The 14139-nt window shown below is 39.6% G+C and overlaps 1 protein-coding gene across 1 annotated transcript; it reads right to left on the bottom strand.

The window, feature by feature from the left end:
• Positions 1-11773: 11773 nt before the first annotated feature.
• sostdc1b (sclerostin domain containing 1b) lies at positions 11774-13835 on the bottom strand. Its single transcript, XM_020925898.1, has 2 exons — positions 13640-13835; positions 11774-12183 (listed from the first exon to the last, which is right to left on the bottom strand). The coding sequence occupies exons 1-2, from the start codon at positions 13833-13835 to the stop codon at positions 11774-11776; spliced, it is 606 nt and encodes a 201-aa protein (XP_020781557.1).
• Positions 13836-14139: the final 304 nt, after the last annotated feature.

The following is a 14139-nucleotide window of genomic DNA, read 5'->3' as shown; positions in this document are numbered from 1 at the left end:
TGATTTTTAAGTCTATTTTTAAATTATTTAAGCTATTATTTATTATCCGTGTTACCTTTTCCTGCTGTTCTGAAATTGTGCGTTGCAACTCTGGAATTTCCCCACTGTGGGACTAATAAAGGCATATCTTTTCTTATCTTATCTTATCTTATCTGAATCCTCAGCACCGAAACCTCAGCACAGGACCTGTCTGTACACTGAGAATGAGAAAATTGTATTTGTATCTTCTATGTGCAGGTTTAAGCAAGTCAGGTTCAGTTATGATTAAAGGTTTAATGTGTTTAAATGGCAGGGTTATGAACATTTGCTTCCACAAGGGGGCAGTATTAGTCTTGCTCTACTATACTCTTGTCTGTAGGTTTCATTCAGTCACACTCAGGAGTCACTGTCCAGTTTTATAGACACAAACAAAAAATACAAACAAATATGACTACCTAAAACGAAAAACAAAAAAAAAAAAAAATAAAATAAAACCCACTGGATTCAGAGTGACCATTTACTATCTGTGCTAATGTTGCCTTTAAAAACCAGTCAGAGCCGGTTCAGAGTGTGGGATGCAGTGCGATATAAAATATAATTCCAAAAAGAGTGTTGTCATGATTGCCAGGACTAAGGAAGATCAAAAGTTAAGCTTCTCCTAATGTAACAAAACAAAATACTTGGGCCATATTATTAGAAAGATGAATAAGATTAAGGGGGCATATAAAGATGCTCTCAAAATACTGTTAAAAACCCCAAAGTGAGAAAGTGCCAGTGCTTTGTTTGTTACTGCAAATATTCTCATGTTCCAGGCTGTAATGGGGAACCTTATGTATACATTTATGTGTACGTTAAATGAATCAAGAAATTAAATTATAAAGTGCTTGTGGGTGTATGTCCTTCTGTGTCTGTAAATAAAGTTATAAAAAAAAATATTATTAGAAATAAATCACCTTATAAAATCCTTTACAGTGACAGTATGTGACGTTCTGGGAGTGGAAAGTCAACTACATGATTCCATAGAAAGCAACAGTTAAAACCACATTAGAACACAGATACTTTTTATGCCATACAGTAGAAATTATTACCAAATGATTTAGTCCTGTTAAATCCTGTTTTAGACCTGTTTTAGTCCTGATTTAGTCCCGGTTTAGTCCTGGTTTAGTCTTGGTTTAGACCTGGTTTTAGACCTGGTTTAGACCTAGTGTAGACCTGGTTTAGACCTGGTTTAGACCTGATTTTAGACCTGGTTTTAGACCTGGTTTAGACCTGGTTTTAGACCTGGTTTTAGACCTAGTGTAGACCTCCTCCAAACTAAACGAGAGTCACGTTTGTGGAGATGCAAGTCCACTTGAACTAAAGATGCATATTTTTTCTAAGTTTTGCAATAAACACAAAAAAAAAAACATGCTTTTATATTAGTCTATTTAAAGACAAAAAAGTTGCATAACGGTGCTTGAAGTAAAATATTTTCTTTTTGACAGGCAGCTCAAGCAACTTAACTATAGTTCAAAGAATTTAACTCCAGAATAATGACGTGACTAAAACTTCTCATCGAAATCCCAGGGCGAAAAAGGCTGAGTAAAAGTAAGAGATGACTCGTCGCCTGTGGACATGAGGGCCCATGATGGAGCACTGACAGGGCCCCGTCTCCCATGGGAGCACTGCAAAGGAACACAACAAAGAGCGAAGACGGGCCTCTGAGGAAACCCAACGCCACAGCCCTGCGTCAGCTGTGAGAAAGTCCCACTGCGGAGAGGACGGGAGGGGGTCCGAATCAAGGAATCTAATCAAAAGGATCCACAGCTCCAGCCCGGGAGTCGATCCAAAAGAACAGAACGTTTAAAGAAACCCAACTGTGCTTGAGTCTGATTTAAAGTTTTATTCTAAGACAAGTGCAGATCATTAGGTTAGAATTTACACATTTAGTCTCAATATTCTTATTCTTATCACCAACAGTCATTACAGAGACTCATCCAACCCATTATTTATTCAACTTAACCAGTGTTGGGAAGGTGACTTTTAAAATGTAATCCCCTACAGATTACAGATTACATATCCCAAAATGTAGTTTGTAACGTAATCCATTAAATTACTTAAAGTGAGTAATGTAATCTGAATACTTTGGATTACTTGATTTGCTGTAGAGAAGCAAAGACGAGGAAATCTTCACATGAGAAGTTTTGTCTGTTAAAAGAAAATAAAAAGCCCAGACTTTACTGAACCAAATTAAAAATATTATTGATAAAAGAGGAAGAGACCTGTTTTAGTCCTGTTTTAGTCCTGGTTTAGTCTTGGTTTAGACCTGGTTTTAGACCTGGTTTAGACCTGGTTTAGACCTGGTTTTAGATCTGGTTTTAGATCTGGTTTTAGATCTGGTTTAGACCTAGTGTAGACCTGGTTTTAGACCTGGTTTTAGACCTGGTTTAGACCTGGTTTTAGACCTGGTTTTAGACCTGGTTTTAGACCTGGTTTTAGACCTGGTTTAGACCTGGTTTAGACCTGGTTTAGACCTGGTTTAGACCTGGTTTTAGACCTAGTGTAGACCTGGTTTAGACCTGGTTTAGACCTGGTTTTAGTCCTGTTTTAGTCCTGGTTTAGACCTGGTTTTAGACCTGGTTTTAGACCTGATTTCGACCTGGTTTTAGACTTCGTTTAGACCTGGTTTTAGTCCTGGTTTAGTCCTGGCTTAGTCCTGGTATATACTTAGTTTTAGACCTGGTTTAGACCTGGTTTTAGACCTGGTTTTAGACCTGGTTTTAGACCTGGTTTTGACCTGATTTCGACCTGGTTTTAGACCTGGTTTCGACCTGGTTTAGTGTCCGGCAATGAGTGGAATTATGGAAAAAAAAAAAAAAAAAAAAAAGAAAAAAAAGGGATTTAGCCCAAAATGTAAAAACAGGAAAATACCTCTGTGTAATCCACTTATTTCAACAAAGTAACTGTAATCCAATTACCACTCACTGAAACAGTAACTGTAACTGAATACAGTTACTCATAATTTGTACTCTGATTACATAACTCCGGTACATGTAATCTGTTACTCCCAACACTGAACTTAAAGTGTTGAAAATGCATAATATTTTTGACTTAAGTCTCCTCAAAGTCATGAATAAAGCAAAGTGCAGAGTGTCACCTGTAAATATTCAATGATTGTTTGAGATGAGAACAAGTCACTACAATTTAAAAGGAACCTACATGTTTAAAAAAAACAGATTCGGAACCAAGGTTATGGAGCGAAACATCGAGGTGAAAGGAATTAACTTATAGAACAGCCTTGACGAAGATATAAAAGAATCAAATACAATGATGGCATTAAAAAAAACAAAAAAAAAAACACATAAAATCAAATTCAGTGTGTATGTGTGAAAAAGAAAACTAAGTCATTGTGCATAAAAGTGAATATTTCTGTTTGCATTTGATTAATAATTGTGCCTGAACTGAAATGTATTGATCTGAAATGTTTTAAAGTGACTATCAGTGCTGTTGTTTTGTCTTGAAAAGGGAAAAAGGGGCAAAGAACATAATTCATTCATTTCTTGTATGTTTGATGTTGTGACACTGTTGATGTTTTTTATACTTTATGAATGAAATAAATAAACAAACAAAAAAATCCAAATATTGATCTAAAATGACTTAATAAAAAGAAACAAGTCTGCTGATTTTCACGTTAGAAACTCGCGGTGCCCAAAGGCAGCTGATGTCTCCTTAAATGTCATAACAGAGCCATGAAGTTGTCAGCGCCACCGATGGATACTGTAGATCACAGTAGTGAGTCACGGATTTTGTTTCATTTGCACCAAAAACACAACACGACGCTGCCGAACCCTATGAGAAAATAAAATCACAGAAGTACAGAGCAGAAGGTGTATGGAAAGGGCAGTGGTGAAAACAGGGGTTAAAAAATTTTACTCTAACAATTTAAAAAAATTATTTTACATTCAAATTCTCAAAGGAGGCACCCTTTGCATTTTTTGACAGTGCTGTAAACCCCTAGCCTGATTCATCAGCCGGTTTCACTTCGTGGAAGCCATCTGACCTCACAGCATTAGGATTTGTTCACTCGACAGTAGGTGGGTACTTTTTTATTTAAGCAATCGCTGCTGTTTGGTCATAACGTATGTAATGCACCGCTGTCGGGGTTAACTGGTATATTAAGGTTTTCCCAAATCCTGTAGGAAGAAGGACAAAAACGTCTTTCCCCTTGATAAAATTCACCAAACATTCTCTTTGTTCCGACTTTAAATCTTCGATCTTGGGAATCGTTGCCAACACAGAATATATGGGTCTTTGCCAATTGGTCGGTGCCTGAACTCACAGCTCCGGGGTTTTTGCGAACCTTCTAGTGTATTCTGATTCCTGACCTAGTCACTGGAGAAAAATGAAATTGAGCGGAGGCACTAGGTGGTGCCAGCCTGGCTCGCTGAACCCTATGATAAAATAAAATTGCAGAAATAAGTACAGAGCAGAGAGTGTGTGCTGGTGGTGGTGAAAACGAGGGTTAACATTTTTTCTCTACTACTTACTACTACTTCCTTTAATAGAATAAAAAAAATATATGTATTTTACATACAAATTCTCCACCCTTTGCTTTTTTTTGACGGCGCTATAAACCCTTGAGCTGATCTCAGTTCATAAAGTTTCTTGATGAAATCTCCTGAAATGGTTTTCATTTCACAGATGTGCCTCGTCAGAGTCATGGAATGCCAAAAGGGCAAACCAGGGTTCAAAGTGAAGGATTTTAGAGATTTTTAAATATGTTTTGACTTATTTTTAGAAATTTTTTAGTTGTTACATCCCATATGTGTCGTTCATAGTTTTGATGCCTTCAGTGACAATCCACGATGTAAATAATCATGGAAATAAAAAAACATAAATGAAAAAGTGTCCAAACCTTCGCCTGGTGTTGTACCTCTACCACTGCCCACACCTCCACAGAACCATCACTCGTCTCCACCAGCAGCCTCCAGAACTCAACCTGATCTCAAATGTCCGGTTTTTGAAAATGCCAAATTCAGCAAGTGCTCCGCGGGATCGGGTGACGGTCCCTGCGCAGCCCGCGGAGGGAGTTTGGGGAAATCGGAGAAGATCTGGAAAGACGACAAGAATGGCATGAGGCGGACAGTGCGAGCGTATATGTGTGAGAGGGGAGCAGGCGCTGGCATTGTGCGCTCCCTGGGAAAGGCGTGTAACTGGACTCCTGAGTGTTAGGGGCAAATCGGCAGCATAAAGGTGCAGAGAGGCTTTTGTTTGTGCTGATTTGGAGAATGGACGCACACATACATCACTATGAGCTCATTCACGGGGCCGGATGGGGAGAGAGACAGAGATTCCATGTAATATCATTATTATTGTCTCTGTCTTGTTTATCTAATTCAACATAAAGCCAGTAGTTTGGGTGCAGTGAACCCACACTCACGCTATAAACAACTGAGGTACAATCGAAAATGAGTAAAAAAAAAATATTGATAATATTAACATAAGTTACCTTTTGGCATTAAAGAAATAAAATAAAATAATTAAATAAAACAATAATAATAAAAAAAAATAATAATTAAAAATAAAAACTAACAATAAAATAAAATAAAAAAATAGAAATAAAATAAAAATAAAAATAAAATAAAATACTAAAAATAAAATAAACTAAAAACAAAATAAAAAAACTAAAAATAGTAAAAATTAAATTTAATAAAATATACTAAAATAATAAAATAACATAACATAAAAAATTAAATTAATTTAATTTAAATTAATAAAAAATAAATTAATTTAATTTAAATTAATACAAATAAATAAATAAATAAATAAATAAATTAAAAATATATATATATATAAATAAATAAAAAAATAAAAATAAAAAATAAATAAATAAACAAAAAATATCTGATGTTTCTGCTGTGGTGAAAAATCGTGTTCTCCATAAAATGCAAAGACAGAGTGAACACAAGAAGTGCTACTAGTGGTTATTGTGTTGTTCCTATGTACAGGACAAACTCTTGGTCAGTCTGTTTCTCTGCCAGTGGGGCCAGACTGTGGAACTGTTCACCAGCTGATTTAAAATTAGAAACCAATAGCACCAAATTTAAAAGTAAATTAAAGTGATTGCATGTTTCCAAGAAAAATGCATCAATTGAAAATGTACTGTATATATTTTATCTGTATGTAATGTATGTGTTTTGTCTTATCTGTTTTTATGCATGTAGGTTTTTATTTTTATTTTTTATGGACAGGTATTGAAAAATTGCACTTGTGTTAAAACACTCAAAGCAATGCATCTGGCTTGTCTAATGTGACTGTGATGTTCTTAACATAAACAAGCTCAAGATGATGAGCCTTTCATTTGGGTTGCCAGGTTCAATGCTGAAATCCAGCTGGTTTAACCCTAAAATGCCTCTCTCTGATCTGAACGGTCTCTACCTAAACCCCAGCACCTGCAGCCAGTCATGAGTCAGTGCTAGTGCAGCCTCTGCAGCTCAGGGAGAGAATTCTGGAGATTCTGAGCTTCACATGAGGCCTAAATATAAAGTAAAAATGAAACAAACTTGTACATCTATCTCTATCTGCAGGTTTAGGCTCAGGTAACCCACGTTTATCTGATTGTCATCTATTTTCTTTTCACATTCCTGTTGGACTGAAGTGGCCTGAAGCTTTTTCAGTATGACAAACACATGGTGTGTGGTCCAAATTTAAGAGAAAATGTAATATATTTTTGATTAATGTGCTTTTAAAGTTAAAAGGAAGCATCTAAAGTTCAAACCCTATTTATTATACACATATTGTGTGTCGGCAACAAAGCGGTACAAGCAGCCGTGCTCTTTACTGTAACTCAAGAGGCGCCCGGTCCAATGCCTTTACCAAAAGCATGACATCACCACAAGCGAGGGGCTATCATGTGTTCCTTGAGCATTCTGTGTTGCCACCTAATCCTTCCCCAGGAACAAACAGCCCGGCTTTTATGTGCCTCTGTCTGCAGGGCCCCGGCTCCGCACAATCAGAACGCCTCGTGGATAGGAAACTCTGTCTCCTTTATGTACCGCACAGACCCACTGTGACACTCACCCGGACTCCGGCGCTCACCCAGACCCCGACCCTCACCCTCACCCGGACCCTCACCCGGACCCCGACCCTCACCCGGACCCCGACCCTCACCCGGACCCCGACCCTCACCCGGACCCCGACCCTCACCCAGACCCCCACCAACAAGAGACTAAGATATAAAGACATACTGTACACTCAGGAGCGTGGAGTCTTCATTCCCCTTTTACTACAAACCCCACTGACATGTCAGTCCAGACGAGGGGGGCACAATACGATACATATTTGGTATTAAACCAAACAACTGAAGTGAAGTCAAGGACATTTCTGGTTTTGCGGTAATGATAAGGCTAATTTTGAGGCATAATAAAACAACAACACAAACTGAAGTAATGTGTATCTTATCTTTGAGAGACAGTGGGTTCACTAGCATGCACCTGTGCACAGGGCCTATTCACAAAAAGACGTAACTTCCAAGTTTGTGGCGTTGTGAGATGTGGACAAGGGTCTATTAAAGTTTCTACCATTTGGATGATGTCACTGAGCTCAGCCCGTTGACTCGAGGTCAGCTCTGTGTTCCCACATGTGTTGGTTAGTAGTTTTTAAAGTTTGGGTTTGAGAGTCCAGGACCAGGTGAGGGGTTCAGTCTTAACTTTTTCTGTGGTTTAATGTAATACATTTGCTTTAGCTAATGTTAAATGCATGATCCATTTCAGCTAAAGCGACTGGGGAGCTGAAGACAGTCAGTCCTTCAGCCCAGTTCACCTGAGACAGTGGAAACACTTCACATTCTGCTCCACATTGAGCCAATCAAAACATGGCTATAGCGTGAAGTCTGCAGTCTTAGTCAGTGTGTTACTTGATCCACAAATACTACAACCACCTGACCCCCTAAAAATCTATTTACTTCAGATGGTCCTTGCATGTGCACAAGAACCCTCTCACTTAACTGCAGACACTTCAATGATTAGAATATCTTTGATTAAAGACGAGCTACGTGCACTTTCACCAGACTAAGGTCAGTTATTCCCGTCTTCCAAAAGCCTATAGGGCTCATTTCAACAAGTCAGACACGATTGATGATAGACAAACAGATGATGAATTTAAAATGTGAAAATGAAATACTGAATTTTACAATCAAAGGAGCATGAGTGTTTGTGTCAGTGGGGCTTAGTTTTCCACATTTCTGAAAGTCCTCTGATCACTGATAACACACATGTCCTGTTAACCACCTAAAGAGCTTGTAAACTTTGCTAAGTCAGTCTTTGTTTGGAGAGCAGTGCTGGCGATGTACAGATGAACCGTGACTGCTGCAGTGGCTGTGAATGAGCCGAGCGTATGTGCTTTTGTGAGGCACGACAAACAGGTGTGTCTGTGGGCCTTTCACATATAGACAGACACCAGCAGCTTTCAGCGCTCAGGCCTGGGGACACTCGGCTAAATACACCTTTGTATAACTGCAGTTTGGCCTTTTTACAGCACATGTTTGCAGACTGAGTCTCTGCTGCTGGTCTGATGTGGTTTCCTTTCTCTCTTTGATGTATAGAAGAACAGGACGCTGCCACCTCCGAAGATTCATAGTTTAGGAAGATTAACACTACAGGCCCTTTGTGCCGGCTATGGCCTCAGTAATGGCAGCGTGTTTGCTGGTGACTAATTGCATCTTATTTTTCATGTGATGGTAACCACATGGGCCCTGCCTGCATCAGACTCTTATACCAATTTATGTTACATGCATGACTTTGGAGAGGCCATGCCTATCTGTCACTGAGCTGATGCAGTGCTCCTTAAGTGAAAACGTAAGGCTTGGTACGAACAGGGTTTAGGTCTGAACACTGAACATGGAAATGGCAGGACAAGTCTTTATAAAAGTGCTGTAATTCCAGTGCTGTTGGACACACTTCAAAGAGCCGAAGCTACAGCTCAGGTAAAGTCAACAACTCCAGCAGTCCTCTGCCCCTGAAGGAGCCCGCTCACATTACAAGTGTAACTGAGGATGTAATAATACAACATAACATTAGAGACACTGTAGTGGTGCACTTGTGACCCTCTACACTCTACTGTACTACTACATAAGACAAAGGTAAAGGAGACAGCACAGAGCTGTGGTGCAGACAGGCTGAAGGTTACAGAGGAAATGTCTCCTGTGTGTTCAGTGCACAGTGTCAGATACACTGGGTTTACATGTAAAGTCTGTGGCAGTCACAGATTTGTCCAACGTTCCCACAGGGCTCTCGCGCTGTCACAGGCATCAGAGAAAAAAAAGAAAAAAAACTTGTTGAAATTTGCTGTGCTTCACCTGAGTTTCAAGTATCTGCCTTCAATCATGGATCTACAATAATATTGTTGTTATATTTCCATAATGCAAATGTAAAGGCTCCAGCTGGAGGCGACTGGTGTGATTTTTACTCTGAACTAATTAACTGAGCATAACTGTGTTGGATTATTGAGCAGTAATATACACAGTATAAATAATTAGAATAAGAGCAGAAATAATAGATTCTAAATTCAAAAGGCCCTTTGGGGTCTGGCTCGACTACACACCAAAGGAGACTGAGCTCATGAAATGATATTGTTACTACACTGATGTAGTCTTCATTGGACCAGGCTGGGCCTGGCACAATGTCCAGTCCTGATGACGAGCACCAAAAGTTGTTCAAACATGACTCAGTCCTGGAGTGATGAAAACACAACACAGACAAGGTGAAGCGTCATCAGCCGCTGTCACTGCTGAAGTCTCATTAAGACTCAAGTCTTTAAACTGCAAGCAGACAACAATGTGCTGACAGTGTTCCCACTAGACTACAGAGTACTACAGAGTACTACAGAGTACTACAGAGTACTACAGAGTACTACAGAGTACGACAGAGGTACTACAGAGGACTACAGAGTACTACAGAGTACTACAGAGTACTACAGAGTACGACTACAGAGGACTACAGAGTACTACAGAGTACTACAGAGTACTACAGAGTACTACAGAGTACTACAGAGTACACCGGACTACAGAGTACCACAGAGTACTACAGAGTACTACAGAGTACTACAGAGTACAGAGTACTACAGAGTACTACAGAGTACTACAGAGTACTACAGAGTACTACAGAGTACTACAGAGTACTACAGAGTACCACAGTGTACTACAGAGTACTACAGAGTACTACAGAGTACTACAGAGTACTACAGAGCCCCTCTCTGGAGCGGCCACATTCCAGCAGGTTGTTATGATGCAGCTCTGAGGATCAGTGACAAAGAGCTCAGAGCTTTTACCTGCTTTAACACAGCGCAGGTGATTCTATTGAGTGCGTGCCTGAGCTCTGAGCCTGAGCTTTTACAGACACAGAATCAGCGGATACATGAGACAATGCAGCGTCTTAACATGTAGCCACAGCTGGCACAGGCCCATTAGCCCCGAGCCACAGGTCTCCCCTTCACAATCACACAAAGTACAGTGGGGCTGAAAGGAGAGGCTCATCACTGACTAATGCCGCTGTTGTCCTCTAGTTCCTGTTTGCTGTAAGACTGTCTGCTGTGCCTGCAGCTTTATGTCCAAACACCGCCTCCCAAACAATGTTCATTCAACTATTTTATTTCAGACAATGACAACAAATATGTATCAAAAAGACCAAAACTTCAAAAGTGTCTTATACAAAAATAAATTAGATTCTATTCAAACCCACATCTTAGCCCATATAATGTGTACATTTACAATAAGTATAGTGAGGAGCGTTGTGCCTCACAAAGCTAACATTCACATTTGGAAACATACAATAAGAATACATAGTGCATAATAGTAAATATCTATGACTCTATAACATTATCAAAGACAAGCAAAGATAATATGACAATAAAACTGGAAAAGTTATTTACAATTGTTCCACACACGTACAGTCTAGGTTATTGTACTGAATATATTATAGGCTTTTGTACATTTATGATGAAAGCTGTTTCAGTGAAATCACTTTGTAAACTTTGTGTGAAAATATCTGGACTATAAAAATAAATCCACTTTTGTCTACTCCTTATAAGCTCTTTTGAAATGGTTATAAAAAACAGAAAATGACAAAATATAAAAATGTTCTTGAGCATCTGTAAGAATATCGAGGGCATGAATGAAGCACAGAGCATTTCACGCCCGAGTTTTTACATTTCATACTTTGTTCTTGACAGTGACATGAGCTTAGTGAACCTCAGTGGATCCCAACTCATCGTTTGGACCCAAGGAGATAAAAATGAGAACAATAACAGGTTAAGTCTGTGTAACACAAACAGGTCAGAGCACAGTGAGTTTGTACAAATGCACTGGAGTCCAGCTGAAGTTTCACGGTTCAGTGACTGAATCGATGAGTGAATTGTGCTTGTACCAAACAAAAATAAACCAAACAGATATGATACATTTGTACACCAGTGAAAAAGATACTTCCTTCCCGATCTCAGCACATTGTGCAACTTCTCTACTTCCTCAGGTGGTCCTCTTAAACCCCTCTAACCCTCTGTACCCCTCTGTACCCCTCTGTACCCCTTCTGTACCCCCTTGTACCCCTCTGTACCCTCGCCAACTCTTCTGTATCCCTCTATAGCCCGATGTACCCCTCTCTACCCCCCTGTTCTCCCCTGTACCCCCCTCTATTCCTCTGAGGAGGGTCCAGGGGGTTCTGTACCCCTCTGTACCCTCCTCCACTCCTCCACACCTCTGTATCCCGATGTGCTCCCCTCTACTCCTCTGTACTCCTCCAACCCCCTGTCCCCCCTGTACCCCTCATGCAGTCTGTTCCTCGGGCAGCGCAGTCTTTTTGTGGCTCCTCCTCCTGTTGTCTGTGTGGGCGGGGTCTCTGTGGGCGGAGTCGTTCTGTTGGCGGCTGTAGCGTTTGCATTTACACGACGTGACCACGGTGATCTTGTAGGTCCTGGAGGATCCGTCCTCACACTGCAGGCGGATGCGCTGTGTGCGCGTGCGGTCGATCACGCAGCGCCACTCCACCGTGTCGCGCCGACTCCAGTACCGACCCGAGTTACTGGCGCCGCCGATCCAGTTGGGCAGCAGGTGAGAGGGCAGACACTCGCCCGCACACACCAGCTCCTTTATGGGGTTCACGCTGGTGCACTGCCCGTCCGAGATGTACTTGGTGGACCTGAGCTCTCTGCAGCCCACCTGGCTCTGGTCCGGACCTGCAAGACAGATATACATGAGAATTTAAAATCAAAATCAAACATTGTGAATTCAAAATCAAATTCAAAATAAATGGCACAGCCATTTGTGGAAGTTAAAGCCTGGAGCCTAATCTTGACAGTATTTTATTACTTAACTCTTAAGAAAACAATAATAACACATTTACCCTGGAGGATTGTAACTGACAATCTCTAGCCCTGATTAGATCAACAATAAATATAAAACATGTTGGAACGCTGGAAGATACACAACTTAATAATGCATCATAACTCATTATTAAAGAATAAGCAAAAATTATTCGGTTAGGCATAAAGGCCATGACCATTTATAGTTTTTATACAAATATAACTAGAACTTCACTGAAGGTCTGTGCAAGCCACAAACTTAGTACCAGAATAGTAGAACTTTTTTTCAAAACCACAAGTCATCTTTAAATAAAAGCAGTCGATAAGCAGTATTTGATGATCCTGACAAAGGAATGGAACAAGATGAAAGCTTGATTACTTCATTTTAGTTGCCTTTAGGCTCACTGGAGTGAGTAAAGGTGCCGTTTTCTTTTCTTACAGGAGATCACAAATAATGCACGCACCGACCTCCCAAGAATAACAGTGAAATAATTACACTTGTTAAATCTCTATTTATAAATAAAGTCATAAATCATAAAATAAAAAGACTGGATAACTGGGAAATCTGTTAATAGCACAAAGCACATCAACAAACATGTAACTTGTTTATGAAATGCAACATCAGAACAATTTCAAACATGACTTAAAGCTACTTTCTTTTGTTTTTCATATAAATGAACATGAATTTGAAATCTAAATCTAATTTGGGGTATTGGAACTTATTCATTATTATTACGACTGTTTACAAATTAACATGAATTCAAGATCTAAAACCAAGTTTGAGTGTTGGCACTATTTTATTTTATTTTTATTTTTTCAAATTAACAAGAATTTCAAAATCAAAATCTGTGGGTATTGGAATTTATTATTATTTTATTTAATTTTTTTTAATTTTTTACAAATTAACACAAATTTAAAATCTAAATCCAAGTTTGGGTATTAAAACTTTTTTTTTTTTTTTTTTGGAACAGCTTAACATGAATTCAAAATCTAATTCTAAATTTGTGTATTTTTTTTAATTTTATTTTTATTAACACTATTTAACATATTATTGAAATATGTATATTAGTATTGAATATTGGTATTGGAACATTTTTCTTTTCTTTTTTTCTTATTACTGTTTAAGATTCTTTTTGGATTTTTTGTGCATAAATTACATCATCCCTAATGAAACAGCTCATCAAATAAACTTTACTACACCAGATCCAGATCTAAACCAAATCCAAGTGTTTTATTTTGCAAATTTTATTCCTTTTTTACCCACATATTGACCACATTACTGAGCCTTACATAACAAACCCACACCCCAGAGCAGAACACAGACACTCACCGCTCCGCGCGTTATTCTCCGAGCCCCTTCTCCCGCCGTTCCTGGCCTGGTTGGAGTCCTCCTGAACGGGCTCGTCTCTGGCCTGGCCCTGGGCGACCACCGCGGGCCGGTCCAGCGCCTCGGTGGCGTCGTTGTGAACCGTGCAACTCCCCAGCCTCCCCAGCAGGATCACGAGCAGAACCAAAAAATTCTCCATGGCGACTCGAGGCAATGTTCCGCCAACTCCGGCAGTCAACGTGATGAATGAAGCGATCCCACAGGTGCGCTTTTTTATACGGTGCGTTCAGGGACTGTGTGAATGGTCAGGACACACCCACTACGCGACCTGCCCCGCTCACAATGCGCACTTCAGAGGGGCTGTCATGTATTCAGAGCATCACAAAGGCACCACGCTGTTTCAATAAATCCATTCAAGAAATCAGCACAAGTTCATTCATCCTTTTACCTCATTCACGTTTTTTTTTTTTTTTCCTACTGTCTTTGTTTTGACGCTCGTAAAA

This window comes from Boleophthalmus pectinirostris, unplaced genomic scaffold, assembly GCF_026225935.1.
Source record: "Boleophthalmus pectinirostris isolate CB_2022bp ecotype Guang Dong unplaced genomic scaffold, ASM2622593v1 HiC_scaffold_21, whole genome shotgun sequence".
In the NCBI taxonomy this organism is placed as follows: domain Eukaryota; kingdom Metazoa; phylum Chordata; class Actinopteri; order Gobiiformes; family Gobiidae; genus Boleophthalmus; species Boleophthalmus pectinirostris.
The sequence above is the reverse complement of the archived record's forward strand: the minus strand, read 5'-3'. Positions and strand labels throughout refer to the sequence as shown.